The sequence below is a fragment of the Neofelis nebulosa genome, chromosome 17 (genome assembly GCF_028018385.1).
Source record: "Neofelis nebulosa isolate mNeoNeb1 chromosome 17, mNeoNeb1.pri, whole genome shotgun sequence".
Lineage (NCBI taxonomy): Eukaryota > Metazoa > Chordata > Mammalia > Carnivora > Felidae > Neofelis > Neofelis nebulosa.
Genome location: NC_080798.1, coordinates 26,260,883 through 26,282,680, shown reverse-complemented (window position 1 = coordinate 26,282,680; position 21,798 = coordinate 26,260,883). Strand labels below are relative to the sequence as shown.

Genomic DNA, 21,798 nt, shown 5'->3' with positions numbered 1-21,798 from the left:
TTTGCTGGGCCTCATTTTCCTCATCTGTCAAGTGGGAATAATAAAGTACCTACACCAAAAGATTGTTGTGAGGATTTTAAAGGAGCACCTAAGAAAGTGTGTGTGTGTATGTGTATATATATATATATATATATATATATATATATATATATATATAATATAAAAATACTTGACATGCACCTGCTGTTATTGATGTTAGGAAAGAGAGGAGACAAAATATAAGTGGCCTGGGCAATCAGACAATTAAATGAAAATCTGGTAGGTATTAGTGGGGGCTGGGAAAGCAGCTAAAAAAAAGGTTGCCACAGTCCACTGTATGTAGACACAAAGCCTAACAGAAGAAGCAGAACATGAATAATGGAAGCCTGTTCCCTGCTCATAGGAGACAGTGCTGCTCCACCCAATGATCACAGAGCATCTGCGAAAGGAATAGGGCACCTATACTGGCAACCAAATACAACCACTCAGTAGTTTGTTAATAGTATAAAGAATACTTTTTAACAGGTTTCATTCATTAAGAAAATAAGTCATAGATTCATAGTTCAAAATTTGAATGGTTAAAAAAGGTTTTCAGTGAAAAGCCCACCCTGTGTCCTGTAACCACGGTTCCCTTTCCCTAAGGCAAAGAAAAGAATGTTACCAATTTCTTGTGGGTCCTTCCAGAAATACTCTGTGCATGTATGTATGTGTGTGTGTTTGTGTGTGTATAAACAAAATGAGTGTGGGTATGTGTATTTAAGAATACTATATTTGTATAAAGACCTTCATCAAAAATAATTTGATTGATGTTTCAACACAAAGAACAAATACAGTACTCCATTTCCAAAAAGCCTAATTATTCATGTTTGTGTATAAGCAGAATGAGTTAGATGTCAGTATTCAACAAAATAACTAAATCAAAGAAGCAGGCCAGTTCATATAACTTGGGAAAACCATTTGAAGGAGGGGGCACTAATTCATTTGGACCAAAGGTAAATTATATCTTGAGTAAATTAAATGATTATCTCCTGACCTAATGAGTTATTACACTTTTCACATTCACTGAAATTCACAGTCCTTTCCTTATCCATAGCATTACTAAGTCACCTTGCTTCTTAGTTCTGATTTGGTTCTGTATTCTGAATGTATGTTTTACCAATTGTGAGGTCCCCTAGGCACTAGCCCACTATCAGCTGGTGGTAAAGAAGTACCACCATTCATAGCAATGCCAACATAAGGAACCCTAAGTTCACTAATAAATAAGGGAAAGACAGTTGCTTGGCAAAAGGTTTGGGCACATGGTTCCTTTCAACACAGAGCTTCCCTGAAACATCTGAAATATAATACAAAATTGTTTTTGATTAAATACAAACTTTAAGCAAAATATCCATTTGGTAAAGCAAGGCTTTTGTATAGAGGGGCACTAAAATTAAAGTAATTCAGACTGGGAAAATATATTTCCAATCCAACTGATTAGGTGTCTTACTTTCTAGTATTTCCTCCCTTCAGGTATCTGGATACCCTTCCTTTAAATACTCTTAAAAACCGGGATAAGCAGAAAGGTTATTTGCAATGCAGAGGGGGAAAGAATCCCCTATGCCCTTAGGTCCCTTTAAATGATACAAATATAATGGGGCTATACCTGTGGCAAATGCTTCCCAGCTACAATGATACCATTGGGAGTTCGCTCCAGGATCTGCCATACTCGGTCATAGAACCCAGCGGGAGTTCTATTCAAAGACCCATCAATCTGACGCCTGTTCAGCCAACATCTGTAGACCAAAAGAAAATGCCTCAGAGTTGAAAAACAAGCTTGTTCTGATAGAGAGCAGGGTTTTCAATATGGATTAATTGTTCCAATAGGGTAAGCAATAAAAGCCAAAATCCATCAATGATGCATATCTACCATGTGTTACAGAGGTTACTAAATATTTCATAGTGAAAACAGAGCTTGCAGGATAGGAGAAAATCCCCAAGATTTTAAAAAATTCAATAGGCAAAATGATATTCTCTAGTAAGTTATAAGGTTGCTCACTATGTGATCAAATAACTTCCTAATATGCAAAGAAGCTCCATTTAAAAACACAGAAGCAGCCAATTTTGAAATAACTTCATGCGGTCCTTATATGCAATAAAATATAACCTTCATGAAAGCATGGACATCATATGGCTTGATCACTCCTATACACCCCCCCCCCCAGAAAGATGATTAATAAACATTTGATAAGTAATGAAGACTCAAAAAAGCATTATGTATCTAACGAAATATATCTTGTTTTAAACTTTACATTCATTTTCTATTTAAATATGGCCAAAGTACCAGTGCTGAAAAATCAGCTACAAAATCTTACATGTCACAGTAATCACACCATAGTGATAAGCCAAAATTCTAGATCTCTTATTTCCATGGATTAAGTATTACATCTTAAAGATATAATACTCACAAATTGCTAAAGATGCAGAACTTGCATAATTTGAAAAGAACATACAAATGACACAGTAGCATATTGTTCCAAAAGGTGAAGCTAGGAACAGATATATACTTTTTATACTTGGTATTAAAACAAGCATCAAATGAAATATACCATCAGCCACAAGGTAAGTATGTGACCAACAATATTTCTAGGTAGGAAAATGACTATGCAGGAGACAGTATACTGAAAAAGATTATTTTGGTTCTGATGGAAGAGGACCAATAAAAATTTAAAACTGCATAAATGAGTGAGGCATCTTTTTTGGATGCACAGATTTTTTTTTGGCAGGCCCAGACTTGTGTGGCTCGGTTCAGTGCTATGCCAAAGAGAAAAAGCCCAGAGGTGTAGGGGTTCCTTGGTGATGTTTTACTTTGGATAATGGGTGTGCAAACTGAATACCCAGGACTCTGCGTTTGATTTTTTTTCCTATCCCCTTTGTATGGCAACCAGAAAAAATGGTATTTTCAGAGTTCTATACAGTCATGATTAATATTATAAAAAGGAGATGTTTGCTTAGAACAACAAAATAGAAGTGCGTGAATACTCATAATGGAGATGAAGAATTATTTTTGAGGACCTCTCTTTTGTTTTTATTTTTTGGCTTTTTACTTTGAAAAATTTTAGACTTACAGAAAAGTCAAAAAGTAATTCACAAAGTTCCTGTATACTCAGCTTCCCCTAGTCTGTTATAGTACATAACAACTATCAGAACCAGGAAATGAACATTGACACAATACTATTAGTTACGGATCTTATTCAAATTATGCCATTTTACCACTAAAGTCCTTGTTTTGGTCATGGGTCCAATCCAGGACCCCACACTGCATTTGATTTCCAAGTCCCCTTAGGTTCTTCCAATCTGTGACAGTTCCTCAATTTTCTTTCATCTTTCATGAATTTAACATTTTAGAAATGTCAGTTATTTTGTTGAATATTCCTTACTTTGGGTTTATCTGATGTTTTCTCATGATTAGAATTAGATTATGCATTTTTGGCAAGAATACCTGGAAGTAGTTGTGCCTTTTCAGTACATCATTGTCAGGGAATACATGATACTGATGTGTCTTATTCCTGGGATGCTATCCTTGATCATTTGACTAAGGTAGAGTCAACTGGGTTTCTTCATTATAAAGTTAATATTTTTCTTTTGCAATTAAAAAGTATCTTGAGTGGAAATACTTTTAAATTATGCAAATTTTTCATTTCTCATCCTACTTCCACCCACTAAATTTGAGCATCCATTGATGGTTCTTGCTTGCAACAATTATTACTATTGTATTTGTCTAATGATGAGTTTCTATTTTCATCATTCCATCTACACTTATTAATTGGAATTCTACTATCAAGAAGAATCCCTTCTATCCCATTTATCTATTTATATCAGCATGGACTCTTGGACATTTATCCTATGGGTTCTTATTCAATACTATTATTATTTCTTTTCTTGCTCAAATTATCCTAGCTTTGGCCATTGAGCCTCCTCCAGTATGTCTCCAGTATTCTTCTAACACATTTCTATAATTTTTTGGAGCATTATCTTACTTCTGGTACCATAAGATGCTCTAGGCTCATCCTGTATTTTTCTTACCCCAGCCCTGGAATCAAACATTTTTTCCATGGAATGTTGGTTCCTCTTAAAAAATATTATTTAGATATCAGTATCTGGGCACCAGGTTTGCTCACTGTTGTGTGAGTTTCACTGCTTCTGGGTCCTCCCAGTGGACAGAGCCAAAAAAGATACAGACGTATACTCACATATACACACATATCCACGTTTATTTCTGTAGCTGTCCATCTGTGTGAAAACCATGAATTCATACTGACATTTTCAATTTCAATCCACCACTACAGGGTATATTCTAATCCTTCCCCTTCACTCATTTCTAACTACATTCTCTGACAGAGAGAAATCCGGCTCTCATTACCCACAATATATTTACACAATATATACAGCAATTTCAAAATTACCAATCCCTACCTCTGTGAGGAAAAAAAAACCTTATTAACTTATTAGTACAGTATTTGTGTATAGCTCTTTTTTTTTTTTCCTTTAGCTTTATAGTATCTAGAAATGTTTTCCAAAGGTACTTGGGTTAATTCTTTTCTTCTCCCCTCCCTTCAGGGTGGGAATATTATTCATTTGTAATACAGTTAGGTTCATTTGTTACTATTCGTATTGTTTTATTTTTTTTTCCACATTTGGATTAATTTTAATTATTTACATTTTAGGCATATAAAATATTACTAAAGTTTAAGAATCAGAGCTATTTAAAAAAGGTATATTCAGGGAATTACTGCTCTCTCATTCAGCCCTATTACCCTGTACCCAGCTGTCCTTTCTTTCCACCCTGTTCCCACCCACTCCCTGAAGGTAACCAGTGAGGAGATAATCTTCTTTCTTACATGAAGAGTAGCATACTACAGATGATCTTTGCATTTTGTTGTTTTCATGTAACAATATAGCCTAGAAATGATTCCGTATCAGTTCAGAGACAACTCTCCTTGTTTTCACAGCTGCCTCATACCCTACTGTGTGCATGCGCCATAGCTTATTCAAATAATCTCCCATGTATGGGCATTTCGGTAATGGGTGTTCCAAAATTTATAATTATAAACAATGATGCAATGAGTAATATTGCATACATATGTATTTTCATATGGTTGGAAGCACATTTTCCAAATAGATTCCTGAAAGTCAAAGGGTAAATATACATGTAGACTTGTTTTAGATGTTGCCAAGTTCCCATACAGAAGGGCTGTACCCACCAGCTATGTATGAGAGTGTCTCTTTCCCTACAGCCTCAGCAAATGTCTGTCATGCTGCTTAACTTTTGCCAGTCTGATAGATGAGAAATGGTATCCAATAGATGTTTTAATTTACATTTCTCCAATTATGACTTAGTTCAAACATCTTTTCAAATATCTAAGGTCCATTTTTTTTTATGTTTTAAAGGAATTGATTAATTGTATTTTTTTCCTGTTTATCTCTTGGGTTATTGGTTCTTTGTCCCCCAGTTTTTAAGAATTCTTGGACATTAGCTCTTTATAGTCTATGTTTTGTTCCAGTTTCTCAGCTGTCTTCTGAAACTATTTTCTGCCATGCAAAATGATGTTTTAAATTTTTATATAGTCTTATTAATCTTTTAATGCCCCTAGATTTGAGCCAGAGTTAGAAAGCCTTTCCCATATTGAGGTTAAAGCAGAATTTACCCATGTCTTCTTTTAGCACTGGTATAGTTTCATTTTTTACATTCAGATATCAGATCTATTTAGAGTTTATTCTTGTGTATAGTATAAAGTATGGATTTGATTTTATCTTTTCCTAAATGGCTATCCAGTTGTCCCATCACTATTTATTTAAAAAGTTCATCCTTGACCCAGTAATATGAGACATCACCTTTATCACCTGTTAAATTTCCATATGTGTTTAGGTCTATTTCTGGACTTTCCATTCTGTTCAGCTGGCCTCTTTATGCGTTCATGTGCCAGCTTCACACTATTTTTATCACAGAGGCTCTATGGTATGTTTCCCTGTTAGGGCAAGTCCTCTGGTTATTCTTGCATGTTTGTTTCTCCATATGAAGTTTAGTATTAACTAGTCTAACTCCATAAACAGTTTGTTGGAATTTTTTTTGGAATTGCATTACATTTATAACTGATATCTTTTTAATGTTGAGTGTGCCTCTCTAAGAACAAAGATGTCTCTCCATTTGCTCAAATCTACTTTTATGGAAGACTTGTTTTCTAGGCATATAACTGTACCACCTTAGAAAATATCAGGCACACAAATGGTGCTAATAAATGCTTGCCTAAATAATTATATTAAACTTCTTTCTGTAATAAAATGTTCTTCAATTCAATACATTGCATAAGTACTTGTTTTGCTCTTATTCTAAGCTTAGTACAAGTTAAGTCTATCAAATGGTTTAGCCCATTTGAAGAAGTTTATTAGTCTACTTAGAGAGACAGAGTCCCAGGCAACTTATTTAAATAATGTTACCAAACGCAAATCTTCATGCCAAAATGTTGGGAGGAGATGGTGAGTGCTACAAAGGTTCAGAAAGGGAACTGACCAAAGTGGTATGGAGCATTACAGTTTGCACAAAATAATAATAATTAAGAAACACTGATAAACTATACCTGAAAAAAATAAAAATTAAAATCAACAGAAAATCCCAACTGAAGATAGACATCTTAATTAGCATCTCTATGTACACTGTCTACCTAGTAAGGTGACATCTGATACTCTGCTGCATTTTATTTCTTATTACTATCTTATTAATTTTGTGTATATATACAAGTATGATGTTACTGTAAATCCAGAATGTTCTATGGGTAATAAAAGGTTCTCATTACCCTCCATTCTGTTGAGGCTGAAGAATATCCAACAGAAGCTGTTTAACTTCACTAGGTGACAGCTGATACAAGTCTCTGGCTGGCTTGTCTCCACCACGGATCTGTAGTTCATACTCCATAGCATGAATGATCCACCTGAAACAAAAGAGGAGAAGCATGAATCAATAACTCTTGAAATAAAATCATCTCATGCTTCTCATGGCAATGCTTCTGTTAACAGCACTGACCCATTCAAAGGGGAATGAAGAAAAGGCCATCTGAATTTTCTAAACTGCTGATATAATTACTTCCATCAAGATTATGTGACATGATCAGATTCCTAAAAAAGAGGCCTGCTCTTGCATATGTGGTTAGGTAGTAAACATGAAAATAGGTAAGTACTTAAAGCATACTGTATACAATAGCTGCTACACTATTATTTTCATTATACTAGGTCTATGCAAAAAACAAATAGGATAAAAACAATTCATTTTAAGAAATGGGTTGAGATATGCTATTATGGAAATGTTTCTTTCCCAGGAAGGACACTTTCACCTATTTCCTTTATTTTGCAGTCAATCCCTTGTGATTGGAGGGCACAGAGAAGAACCTGACTTTGAAATACATGGACGCAGTTAGTTATAACTCAATCATACTAATATATTAGAGAACACACTTTATTTAACAAATACATTTCAGAAAGTCTTCTTTATAGATATTTAAATATAGATATTTAAATGCTGTCCATGTACCTATTCTTAAAGAATGTATCCTTTAATAGATATTTAAATGTTGTTCATAAAATATATATATATATATATATATATATATATATATATATATGCTTTAATGTAATTACTTAGACAAGCATTTATGGAGTACTATTTGTGTGCCTTGTATTTTCCAAGGTCTAATATTTAATTATTTTATATGTAAGTTATTTTACTTTTTAATTCCAGAAGCTTTTAATAAGTACTTATACAGTTTCATCTCATTTCTTTCATTTACTGTATTGTGAGAAAAGAACTCAGATAAACTAGTTATGCAAACCAAAGAAAATCATGGAATAATACTGTGCCTTAGGGAACCAGAACTCTACACACCATTAGGAAGAGCTAGGGAATTAGTTTTACACAGCACATTCCTATGCTTTATCCTTAAATCCTTCGGCGAACACTTAACAAACAGAGACAGTGCAACTCAGCAGCTAGAAAGAAAAGTGTGGTGGTTCCTCAAAACATTAAAACTAGATCTACCCTATGACCCAGCAATAGCACTGCTAGGAATTTACCCAAGGGATACGGGAGTGCTGATGCATAGGGGCACTTGTACCCCAGTGTTTATAGCAGCATTTTCAACAATTGCCAAATTATGGAAAGAGCCTAAATGTCCATCAACTGATGAATGGATAAAGAAATTGTGGTTTATATACACAATGGAATACTACGTGGCAATGAGAAAGAATGAAATCTGGCTTTTTGTAGCAACGTGGATGGAACTGGAGAGTGTTATGCTAAGTGAAATAAATCATACAGAGAAACACAGATACCATATGTTTTCACTCTTATGTGGATCCTGAGAAACTTAACAGAAGACTATGGGGAGGGAAAGGAAAAAGAAAAAGTTGAGAGAGGGAGGGAGCCAAAACATAAGAGACTCTTACAAACTGAGAACAAACTGAGGGTTGATGGAGGGTGGAAGGGAGGGGGGGGAGTAGGTGATGGGTATTGAGGAGGGCACCTGTTGGGATGAGCACTGGGTGTTGTATGGGAACCAATTTGACAATAAATTTCATATTAAAAAAATAAGTAAGTAAAAAATAAGTACAATTGTTTAAAAAAAATGAAACCAAAAAAAGGAGGTGTCATCTTCTAAAATAAGTAACTTAATTTTTAAATGCTACCATTCTAAAATCCTCCAAAACTTGAGTTATTAAAACTGAACATTACTTATCACATTTACCTTTTAAAATATTTAGTACCAGAAACAAAGATAGTTGGAGATATACAAATTTCCCTCAGGCTTCTTCCTTCTGTTTACAAAATCTCACCAGTTCTGTAAGCCAAATTATAGAAAACATTGCACTCAACAGTCACCAAAGAAACAAAGTGACCGTCTTTCATTCATTCCAGCACAAATGAATATAATTTATCTGTCAGATTATTAAAATACATTTATTCATTCAAAAATATTGTCCAAACTAATCTTTTTAGCTTGGAATTATTCAAAGGACTAAAACATAGCAAAAGTCTTAGACATAAACTACTATACAGCAGTCAGAGACAGAGAAAGTAAATTACCAAGTGAGTATCACAGTGCAAAAATTCAAAGACATTTAATCCATTTTTAGAACTACTAATACAAAAGGGCATCAATTCCTTTGCATGAGAATGTCTCACTTCTTACCCTCATTCCCACTAACAAAGTCATCAAATCTGATGTGACAATTCCAATGTAAAAGCACTTAACGCAAGATGGGGAAAGCAAGCAAGCAAGCAAGCAAGCAAATGTGGAAGTTCAAAAAAATGAAGGTTGTCCTTGGACCACATCCGTATGAATTCAGTCTGTCTAAAGAACAAGGGACATGCTTTACTTGCCAATAAGCAAATGAGAAAGTGGCAGATACACACGACTGACCAGATCAACCTTCATATGTATCAAGGTTTGATTTGAGAATAATGAATTCTTCAGCGCTGCTGGAAAACTATGAAAAGGTGGAATAGTATTCCTATATAGTCCTAGGGATAACCTTATCCTTCTAAAACCTCTCTTGTTGTGAGGTTAGTAAGCATATTGTATATGTGTTTGTATTTTTGTTTCCAACATGCCCCAACCAAGGAGTGAAATATACAATGAAGTATATGGAAATCTGACATCATTGGTAAACCAGGACAGCTGACATTTTTTGAAAACATGCCATAAAGAATATAACTAATTCATAGCCAGAAACAATTTTAAAAATAATCATTTTAAGCCTATTTGAAGATACTCAGTGTTTGCCAAGTTTGCTGTTAAACAAGTGAATGAATAACTCTCTGCAAGCATTTACTAAGCCATATAAGAGGAGATGGGAAAATTGCAGGAAGGGACTTTTCTGCTTGATTCGTATTAATACAGAGAGAGTGATGATTTCATAAGGCAAACTGAGCTTCCTATAGAAGCTGGAGAACAATGACTCACTCACTCTACCCCTGAAATAATCAGAATAGAGGTAGGGGAGCTCCATCATCTCACTTCCTCACCTCATATCAAATGTCAAAAACAAAGACCATTGAATGAGTATCAAGCCATGCTAACGAACTCAGAGCTCTAATTACCTCCTCTTTCCTTTACTGCACAAGCAACGTTACAGTCTAGTACCTATGACATCAACGGCCTTCTCTAAGCACCACATGTATGATCTACAAACTCAGTTGTGGGCATCAGAAGACAAGACATGCCTAAATCATAATTACTTACAGAGGATGTCCTGGCAGTATGAAAAGCAGAGATGAAAAAGGCTTGATAACATATATCCTCAGGGGTTATCTCCCACTAAAGCCTGACTGACAGACCTAGAGCAGAAAGCAGTTGATTGGAGGTCGTTACAGTAATGGGCCTGTCAGGAACTTGATCTATTTCAACATGAAAGCTGGAGCACAAATCAATAATGAGACAGCAAATCAAATCATTATCAGACTAGAATACCATTCCTGTGAGCAGGTTAATTTTGTTCACAGGAGTGCCTATCGCAGTAATGTTGAGAAATCGCACTGGCAGGATTAACCTTGGAAAAAAGAGAAAAGAAATACTGGTTTAAAGCAACTGAGGCAGTGGGTGATGTAAATAAATAAATTAAAAAAAAAAAAAAACCAAAACCTCAGAGAGAAAGGTTAAAACAGAGAGATAAAAGTATACATAGGGCTGAGGAGTTCCAGGTATGTGTGCTGTGACTAAGACAAATGTCCTTATATCTTATGTCCATTCAGCCTAGGATATAAGGCTGTGTTTGTATTTTTGGGATTTTGGGAAGAATATGGTGTTAAAAGCTAACTGAACTATCAATCTCTTTATTCATAATCAATAAGAGAAACAATAGTAAAAATTTTGATGTCAATGAGTCTGAAATGCTTTAATTAACTAAGGAAGTAAAACAAAGAATGTTTTCTATAACACTACCCCCTTTTTTTTAAAAATCATGCTGCAATCACGATAATACACAAACGGGTGACTTAGAGGAGCAACAAGTTCAACAATTTATAAGAAACTTGACATTCAAGGACCCTATAAATAAATAATTTGCTCATCATTAAGCAAACTAAAACCTTCCAGGAACTAACTCAAGGTAAATTCTTGTAAAGAAACATGTGTTTGCTGCTGGTAGTAAACTAACACTCAAGGAAGCCATTCACTTAAGGGAGCTGAGGTCTGAGTAAAACTGATTAGGATAAAATGCAATAAAAAGATATTAAAAAGATACAAAAAGATCTTTCAGAGGGACACTATCAAAAGCTCCACAGACAGGATAACTGTGCTGCTCTAATGTTGTCTACATCCCTAGAATAGAAACAAGGTTCCAAGACCTTTCTGTCAATGTGGTAGAAGAGCACTATGGGCACAGGTGTTTGCCAAGTATTTCATGAGGGAAGATCAAGTGATGGAGGGGTGAGACCATGTCAGATGGCAGCAGAGAATCCAAAAGGGATTTTGACTTAAGGTTTCTGTGTGAAATGCTTGGGGATCATTTGCACTGGGTTCTCAAGGAGAAACAACCATGGCAGAAAGGGATACCTTGAGGGTGAATGTATCTTGTGGGATCAGAGGGTCTTTGCAAGCCTAGGACTGGAAGATATGAGAGAGAGAGAGAGAGAGAGAGAGAGAGAATGAATGTGTGTTGGATGTGAGAGGTTCCTTCTTCTTGGGATTTATGGCATGTATAAAGATATCCCTAGAGTCACCTGTTCTCCAAAAGCCACATGATAGAGGACCTCAAATCACTCAATGTCACAGAAATAATGTTGAAGCTTTGCAAAACATTTTCACATTGCTTACCCAAAATCCCCACAATCCACTGAGGAAGCGAAAGCAGGGATAGCTTCCTTATTTTATAGACAAGAAAGCTGGAATAGGGGATGGGGAAACATGAACACTGGAGACATTCACTCTAGGTTCAATTCCTGGTTCGTGGTCTTGTGACCTTGGGCAAGTTACTTTGCTAAATTTTCATTGCATCTTAATGCATTTCTTACAGTGTACAAAGGGCTAATTTAGAATCAATTCCAAATCATCCCCATTTGTTTGGTCTCATGATGAATAAAGGGGCAAAATCTCATTTCTCATATTAACTTCTAACTATTCAGGCTTTTTGGTGTGCCTCGCATTGTACAATGCTAAACTGTACTGATGCCAAATTAGAGGAGTGATAAACAAAAGACAAATAGCATCCGGAGCCAAAGTACATCATAATTGCTACATGAATACTTGAACACAAAATGGGTCATAAGTGGAAATCATGTGGAAGACACCATAAAGGCCATAAGGTTTTAGAAAAACATCAACGCCTGTTTCCTGAGAAAACAGCAACAGTATACATAAGTGAAAGCACACACGAAGTACTTAAGATCAAAGAACAAGAACTTTGGAGTCAGGCAGATCTGGGTATAAATCTCACTTTGACATACTGGTTTGACTAAGACAGGTTATCTAAGCTCTGAATCCCGGTTTGTTGATTTTAAAATGGTACTAGTGCCTGCCTCAAACTTGTTGAATGGATTAATCAGATAATATATGTGAGTATTTTAGCATATTATGTAGTACATAATAGGCATTCAATAAATAATTTCTGTGGTTATGTTGGAAGAAGAGGAGGAAATAGTTTATCACAGTGAACTTCTGAGTGCACTAACCACATGTTTGTTATTTATATGGGTATCCCCTTAGATCCTTATTGGGAATGCTGTTTAGAGAGGTACCATTATAAGGCAACTCATACCATACTCTGATGTGATTAACTGTACCACTCAACTAATAAATGATGGTGAAAAGTGCTATATCCTTCTACCTTCTACATGTATGACTGCATTTTCATTTAACAAAGCCCTATTTAACTTGGTAATATCCTGAAGGACACAACTTGTACAAATCAAGGGTATTTATCAAAAGTAAAAGAGTCCTTTATTTCTTTATCTAATAAGCACAGAGATATGCTATCTTTTATTTTTCCTAAAATCCCCATCACTGTCTATCTGAATCTGCTATCTGAATTTGCTTATAACCTATATATTAAACAATGCTCAAATTTTATTGAGCTAGACCTGTGAGCTAGACCTGATACATACAGGAAGATAAGATGTGGTCCAAATCCTCAGCAGAAGTAAATTTCTCAAATAAATTACACGTTTTTGAAAAAACAGACTTCTCTCCAACTGAAAATGTACCAGTATTTAGGGCTGACCCTGTGTGTCCCACGTGAGAGGGAAATACACATTAATGAGTTAGGCAGGGACACTATTAATACTCAAAATGGAAATATAATGCCATAATTAATTCCAGGATGAGGTTCAGGACAATGAATAATTAAAGTTTCACGGCAAATCTTCATTAGGAGGTTTTCTGCTATCATTAAATACTAAGTCACATGCTGCTGTCCTGACATTTTTATTTTGGGTGACACAGTTTAAGGAAAAAAGAGTATGTTATTTCTCATGGAAGGCACTAAACATATAGAGTAGCAGATACCAAAAAAACCCAAAAACAAACAAAAACAAAAACAAAACCAGGAAGAAAACTATTTTTAGAATAAATTAAACATATTTCATTTCCATGAAGAGAAAGAAGCTTCAGGTCAGATTTGAATTCAAGAAAGGAAATTCCAATGGGTTTTTGGAAGAAAATAAATTAGCCTAAAATGCTGAATAAGCAGTAAAGGAAAAGTACTAAAGGCTGAAAAACATAGCACTGGAAGTAAAATCTTGGGAAACCATTAACTTTTACTCCAAGGCTTTGTTTAAACCTCTGCCAGGATGACTATCACTTAAAGAGGCTTTCCTGAATAGAACATTTATTACAAAGAATGTGCTTTGGAAGAGTTATAACCTTTGCTTCTCAGCTTCAGAGCAATGCCTGAGTCTGGGACAATAGAGTACTTTTAATACCTTGTATGGATACAGAGAATCACATTTCCTTTCATTTACCGACAACACACAGACAACATACATGAAAGACTCATTTCTGTATCCTTATATGTAGTCAAGAGGTTGGAGTTAAAAATACTAGAGCAAACACACCGAACAAATCAGGGTATGACTCAAAGTCTTTATAATTGATTTGGAATACCTCTAAATCTTTGAAAAGAACAATTTTAAGAGATAAAAATTAAGGTCAAGTTCTATGCTGAGTAAACTCACTTCTTGATATCAAAAGAAAGGGGACCAAAGATTGGGAAATTCACCTGAAATATGTTATAATTGAAATCAGGCAAAAACTTTAAAAATAATAATCTCAAATAAAAAACTTGAAATAAAACTGAAAAATATAACTTAAAAGTAGAAATCTAGAGAATATAACAGACACTAATTTTATTTCCATTTTTCAGATATTTCCCCATATATACATATATGTGCAGTATTATTATTTCTCTTTTATTAAAAAATGGAACAATACATTTGCAACTTAGTTACTGTTTCACTTAATTTATCTTGGACATTTATAAATGTCAGTATAGGCTTTCTCTTGTTACTTGTAATGGCTGCATGGCATTTTACTACATGGCTATCACAATTTATTTAAACAATTTGCTAGTGATGGATATGCAGCTAGTTCCCAATGTTTCACTCTTTCAAACACTGCTGGAATGAAGAGTCTTGTAAAACAGGTCTAAATTCCTAGAATGAGAATTGTTGAAACAAGAGGTAGGCAGATCCTGCCAAATAAGCAACTAGTTTTTTTATATGTAATTTTTTGAAGGAAAAACTAGGTAATCATTTCTCATAAAGTGCTTCATACTCATGTGCAAAACTAAAACCTTAGTTGTAATAGTAAACAGACAAAAAAGGTAGGAATGAGTAAGTCAAAATAGAGAAGAAATGGCACAAATGAAATGAAATGAAAGGCACAAATGAAAAGATAATCTAAGATTGAATTAGAAACAAATACAGCATAAATCCTGACTATAAAAGATATATCTATACTAAATGAAAAAAGAACATTAAAGGTAAAAAGATAGAAGACAGTATACTAAGCTAATAATGACAGAAAAAGAAAGCAGGTATGGCAGTAATATCAGTCAAAAAAATAATTTGTTATGCACACTCAAGTATTTACAGATTGAATGATATGATGGATTTGTTTTAACCTAGAGGGGGTGTTGGTAGGGTGGGTCATAGGTAGGGCATAGGATGAAATTGTTGAAACTGAGTGAAAGTATGGGCACATAAAATTTTATTACTAGTCTCTATACTTTTGTAGATGTTTGAAATTAAAATATTTTTAAAAGAATTCAAGTAGAAAATAAATGGCACAAGGGAAGATATATTTTTAAAATTATAAAGTCCCACAAACAAACAAAAAAACCCTTTAAAATATACAAAACAAAACTGATAAAAATGCAAGGAGGGGAGAAATCCATAACTAAAGTGAGAAATTAATATGTTTCACCAAAAATCAAGTAGGATAGAAATAGTAAAGATACTAACAATACATTTATATAATTAGGAAGTTATACACTTATTCATACTCACACACACTCACATATATTTGTGTCTGACAGACTATATATTCTTTTTAAACACTTAAAGAACATCCCTCAATCGGCCATATATTAGATTACTCTATATGTGCAGTATTGTTTGATTCTTACAATTACAATATATTCATGTATGTTACAATAAAAATATGTTAAATAAAAGCATTTATACTTTATTTGGTTGTGGTAGTGTTTTAAAACATATTCTCTCATTTCATCTCACATAAAACAATGAGCCTGGTATGAAAGTGAGGCTAGAGAGGCTCAGCATCATTTATCTCAGGTCACTAAAGTGGTAAGTGGTGGCCAGGACCCACACTCAATTCTGAATGCTGAAGCCTCGTCAACTGGCCCTACGACACTGCCTCATAAAATTCTTGATTAAGAGGATTCAAGGTTGTCAGATCCTTACTTTTAATTTCTCCTCCAAACAGAACATTTATGATTTTAATAATTAAAAATTAGATTCTGGTAGAAAATGGATGCAGCAGAATATTGTTAAAAGAACAAAAATTTTACCTGAGTGTATATCTTCCTCACACCCAGTTTTACTGAAAATCATTCTTCTCTTAAGCCTTATCCATTTTATTTATAGAAAGTTTTACAAGTATTATGCTTATGTTTTGTTGTTGTTTTCTTTTTAAAACATGATGTAGCTGTTTAAATCCCTGGAGCTTGATTTTACCAGAGAACAGTTACGTCGTTATGTCTAACATGGGAGTTAAAAAAACAGGAAGATTCTTTCAGTTCACATGTATTTATTTCTTCAAACCACCAGATGTTGCCTCTATTACTTCAGAGAAAGATGTGCTTTCCTAGATACGCACCAGGCCTGGGGTAGGCCAAGTCTGTTGGAGGACACCTTGAACAATTCTGTTTACGCAAACACAAAGCACTTTACTCACCCAATTCGTATTTTCAGCATGCCACTGAATAACTCAGGGTTATTGGAGATGATCCAGCCAATATGGATGACCAGTTCTTGCTGAATGACTGCCTCCCTCTCATCATGGGTATTACACTTGTAATAGATGATGTTCTTAATCACTCTTGGAGACAAAGGATTAGAGATAACCTCTTCTTCATGCCCAAAGGCACCCAGAGTTACCTATAAGTGGCAGAATTTTATTGCAAAAACTTCCTAGCTACTAAAAGATAAAAGAAAAAAAAAATCAAGGCTCAGGATGACTGGCAGGCTGAAATTACTCTATGCGAGCTAGGGAATTAGGTAGAATAACTGTTCCTGCTATTTATTAAAATGGCTTTCAAAGCGTGACTCCCACTGGAGTTCATGATGGTTCACAGTCTGGTCTAAAATATGAGGGCAGGTAAGGGTCCCAGTTAGGGGAGTGAAGGTGAGTGGATAAAAGCAGGGAAGGAATATAAATAACTATTAAGAGCAAATTATTCTGAATGACTTTAGTACTAGAAACTCCCCAGAGAAACCAAAATACATTGGATAGTTTTACTTTACTGCACCGTCTATACAATTTAGTATTTGAGAGTATATTTTTCACTTCTTTTATAGTTTCTCATGTGGAACTTTTGCTCTTTAACGCCACTATAACCTTTTCAAAGGCAGATGCAAGGTCATATGGTTCTAGTGTAGCCCCCACTTTTCTTGGCATAGTGTTAGGCACCTAGTGAGTATTAAAATACTTGTTGATGTATCTCTCACCTGTGGAGAGGGATAAATGAGGCTGCCCACAGGCCTAGGAAATGAGAAAGCACAGAGGGAAATGACAACAAATACTCAAAGCAGAGAGTGCTGCTGAAGCTGGCAAGAGGAATACTGGGTTTCTCTCTCTCCTCTCTCCTTGGCATCTTGTCTCCCAGAAGAGTCTGCCTTCCCCCTCATTATCCTTCTCCTTCTCTCTTCCATGGACAGTGCACGATTATAAGAGGCAGGAAAATGAAGAGCTTATCAAAGGGCCCTAGTATTTTCAGAGATGAGGGGAGAGAGCAGAACATGGGGTCTTTTGCCCCTACTCTGTGATGGAGTGAAAACTGAGAACTGCTGGTTTATTATATCACAAGTGGTACCAACCAGTTAGTCCAAGTGCGATTACTTTTATTAAAATGTCAGTGTGTAAAGAAGAAAACAAATAGAAGGCACATTACTGCCTCTGGAAGCATTGACGACTAAACCACTATTTCATTCCGGAGAGCTTGAGGTGATCTGAAAGTGCTTTGTTTAAACAGTATTAACTTTCAGCATTTCATGAATCAGCGAATGCAAACTTTGAATGCTCCATTCTCATTTCTTTTTTGTAAAGGTGTAAGATGCAGTCAGTGAATGGACTTCATGCACCTGAACTATCAGCCTCCCAGGCTTACTCAGCTCTTAAGTGACTATTTCCCTGGGACATGTGATGGTCTGATGGGCAATGGTCCAGCCACAGCCTCAGGACAGGTTCCAAGGCTTCCGGGATATGGTGAGCAGAGTCTCAGGATCACAAGCTGCAAGCACCTCTATATAATGCAAAGAATGGACATGACTAACCTACCCTTCTCCAAGTGTCAGGTGCCATTTGGAGACGACAAAGATCTCCAAAACCCTCTCATCTATTCATAGACAGTAGAATTAACTGTATTTTCAAATATACTACAGGGACCTAAAATCCAAGGTAAAATAGCTTCCCAAAGCCCATTTACTTTCTTTCAGAGGTGGTTCAGTCCAGGGCAACAGTATGAGACTATGGCTGGAGGTGAGGACTGTGGTGAGGAAGGGCACTGGATAAGGTACTTCCTGTACCTTGGTCTATGTAGCTGACAAATGAGGATGAAAATTCTACCTCTTAATAATTTGGAGAAAATAGAGATAATAATATACATGAAAGTGATTTAACTTTTTCTTAAGGGTTTTAATTAGTATTATTGCTTTGTTATTGTTATTAAATGCTACAGGATAAAATAACTTACTATTCTAACATTTCAAGCTGGATGTCAAGATGATATAATTTCAATGAATTAAGAGCCCTGAAATGTAAGCAATGGGCTGATTCTATTAAAGAAGGTTACAAGTATTTCATATTATTAAAGCTTATTATACCCCTAGGTTAACTGTCAGGAAAGCACAATAAAGCACACACATTCCCAAAGCAGAGAAAAAAAGCAAACAGGTTTTCATTCCAACCAAATGGTGGTTCAGCCAGGTAATTAGAGCTTATAGAAAACAAAACAAGAAATGAGCAGCCACATTCCACATGCACAGGCTCAATTCAAGCCACATTCATCAAGTGCCTACTCCAAGCCAGACCCCATGCTGGGACAGGACCAGACCTGGGCCCTGACTTCCAGGGGTTCACAGCCTACCCTGGGGTAGAGAGACACACATTGAAATGAACTGGAATCCAGGGCAGATTGTGAGAAGTGTCATAGGCCTGTTTTGAGAACCCAGTGGAGAGAAGGGCCGCTGGTTCTGCGATGGTTCTGTGAGAAGGAGCTGCTGAGAGCTGTCCCTTGTGGAAGTGGAGGAGCTACAGGGAGACGTGGCTCAAAAGGTTAAGGATCTGGGGAGTCAGTGCATTTCTAAGGGTGAGAAGACTCTCATGTGGAGTAGAAGGAAAAATGTGCCCTTCACTATTCACCTGTCTTTGCCCTGCCTATCCTAAACCTGTCTGGAGTACCTCAGTAGGAATTAATCCATTTTCTGGGTCAGCATCTTCACTGATCTAAACACAGGAACTCAAAATCACAGCTCTAAGGTACAGCAGGAAAAAGGAGTGGTCTACTTAGTAACTGTGCATTTTTAAGACCAGGTTTTGCTTGGGGAAGGAGCCTTCTGTAGAAATGCTCGAGCCATTGTTAATATGGTTGAGAGGCCTAGGACACTGAGGCTTGCTAGGTTTAAAAGCAAGAGTCCTATCCAGAAACTTGTGATTGTGACCAAGTGACAGTCTGAAAATCAGATACTTACCTGTTTTCCCTGCACTAAAACATTAGTAATGGATGGGGCCAGGCTGTCCACTACTTTACTTAAAAGACTTGCTGCACAGCGCACAACCGACCTGGGGGCAAAGAAGAGAGCACGCCAGAGGTTGACAAATCTAAAAGATGATGAATGAATGGGGTCCCTGATGGAAGAGACTGAAAAATGTGCAGTTAGGTCCTCACATAATAATTTGGAGGAAATACTGAGCCTAAGACCCTGGACCTAACAGCTGAAGTCTCCCAGACTGCAGACCATCCAGAATTAGGGAGGGATTCCTCATCCTCACCTCTGTTACCAGCACTGTTCATGCCATTATCAATTTAAAAAAAAGAAAAAGGGGGCCTAACCATGCCTTTGATGAGGAGTAGGAGGAGGAATTAAGTGAGTATTCTGACTTTGCATTAAAAAATTCATTATTAAGTATGTCACTGGTAAATGTCATCTATTCCTATAACCACTTTAAATCATGTTTCTTTTGGTGCCTGGATAACCAAATCCCTGGATTGGGGACTCTCTTAGTACTCAATTTTAGGAAGTGACACAATGAAATACCAGCATTTTTTTCCTGATAAAGCCAGAATGTTGGAGGACGGAATTCACACTGCTATTTTTACATTTCTGGAAAAGTCTCAGACTGTAGAGAGAACAGATTTTTTTAATGCATGGCACATGCAATATATAAGACATTTTTTCCCTCAAAAGTAAAATTCATGTGGAACTTCTAGATGAAAAAAATAAAATGAAAATATAGGTTTAAAACTGTTTTCCTGTATTTCAGGATATCCATGGATGCTGCCCTATAAAAAGCATTTATATTCTTTAATCTCAACATAGATGGATGAGTAGAAAATTAAGTCAATAACTGATAAAGTTAGTGAAACAAACACTTCCTACTTTTAGAGACACTTTCGCCCACACACTTGAAGACCAAAAGACATACTTCACCCTCAGAATGCAAATAAGCCCACACATTTCAAGCAGCTTGAGTTTTTCCACATTCTGTGTGTGTTACCTGTTTCCCATGTACCAGAAAAGTAGTAATGTGTGGGGCTATAGAGGAAGAAAATTTCTGGGTAAAGGCAGCCCCATAGCGTACCGCCAACCTGGATGTGTCAGTGGAAAGCCATAAAAGGGAAAATACAGTAAATAAACTTAAAGGCATTTGTTCTTTTAAACATTAACAGCACTCTAAATATGTGCTAGTTAATGCTTTATCTACAATCCAAGTATAATAACATAAAGCAAAAACAAGTCTGCTTAGCAAAAAATAAGACTATAGACCACATTTGAAACTTACTGGCTTAAAGAAACATCTATTGGCTTATATGCCTTACTGTGCTGAGAATTTACAGTGAAAATTTGAGATTTAGTGAGAGGATTATTATCTTATTTCTCCTGGGTTGGAATAATATATTTACTATAAATCATAGAGTTGAAATACTGCTAAGAAATTGTTTCGTCAAATCCCCTTAGTGATTAGAAATCTGAGGCTTATTGAGGTTATGAGAGTTTCTTATCACATTGCTTGAGATCTTTTTTTTTTCAAAATGAGATAATAATGGGTTGTTTAAAAAATACATGTACTCTTACTTTCAAAATGTTAGATTCTTCTAGTAAAATGGCTATAATTGCTTCCAAATACAGAGGGCTATGCATTTAGGCATACCTACCCCCACTGTGAATTGAAACAATTTTATCTCAACTTACCTAATTTTTTTTTCAGTCCCTGGGAGACTACTTTTGCAGAACATATTAGTTATTTTACATGAAGCAACTGTAATCACTGGGATTCATTCTAACTTAAGTGGTAAGAGAACAGCCTTCTATTATTTTTGCTTATGATTAAATGAACCATTGGTCTCTTTTCATGGCCTTCTATGACCACAGAATAGATTTCCTGAATACAAAGTAGAACCTAAAGCACATTGCTGGGACAGAGCAGGTGCGGTGTAGGAAAGACTCATTAGCATATCACTCCAGTGAATATGCTCTCTAGTTTCTATTCCTATGGAGGTCTTTATTCCCAGACATTATTTTTAATATCTTGGGAGAGCCATGATACAATGGAATGTAGGCAGGTCCTTAGAAAGTAGACAGAATCATGGCCATAACCTTGGGGTTTAAAAGTAAAAATTTGGGGCGCCTGGGTGGCCCAGTCAATTGAATGTCTGACTCTTGATTTCGGCTCAGGTGATGATCTCAGGGTTGTGGGATCAAGCCCCACGTTGGGCTCTGCACTCAGCATGGAGCTTGCTTAGGTTTCTCTCTCTCTCTCTCTCTCTCTCTCTCTCTCTCCCTCGCTCACACTCTTTTTCTCTCTAAAATTAAAAAAGGGTAAAAATTTGGATAAATAA

General features: G+C 35.8%; 1 protein-coding gene across 5 annotated transcripts in view; it reads right to left on the bottom strand.

Annotated features, from left to right (window-relative positions):
• PHKB (phosphorylase kinase regulatory subunit beta) overlaps positions 1-21,798 on the bottom strand; it is a 255,172-nt gene that overhangs the window by 6,022 nt on the left and 227,352 nt on the right. For 4 of the 5 annotated variants that reach the window (XM_058708056.1, XM_058708054.1, XM_058708057.1 and 1 more), the window contains 4 exons: positions 19,430-19,520; positions 16,416-16,618; positions 6,810-6,944; positions 1,622-1,751 (listed from right to left, as the gene is read on the bottom strand). In XM_058708056.1, coding sequence (XP_058564039.1) covers positions 1,622-1,751; positions 6,810-6,944; positions 16,416-16,618; positions 19,430-19,520 — 559 coding nt within the window. Of the gene's footprint in view, positions 1-1,621; positions 1,752-6,809; positions 6,945-16,415; positions 16,619-19,429; positions 19,521-20,456; positions 20,548-21,798 lie in introns of all 5 variants that reach the window. The other variant, XM_058708055.1, reaches the window with a different exon arrangement.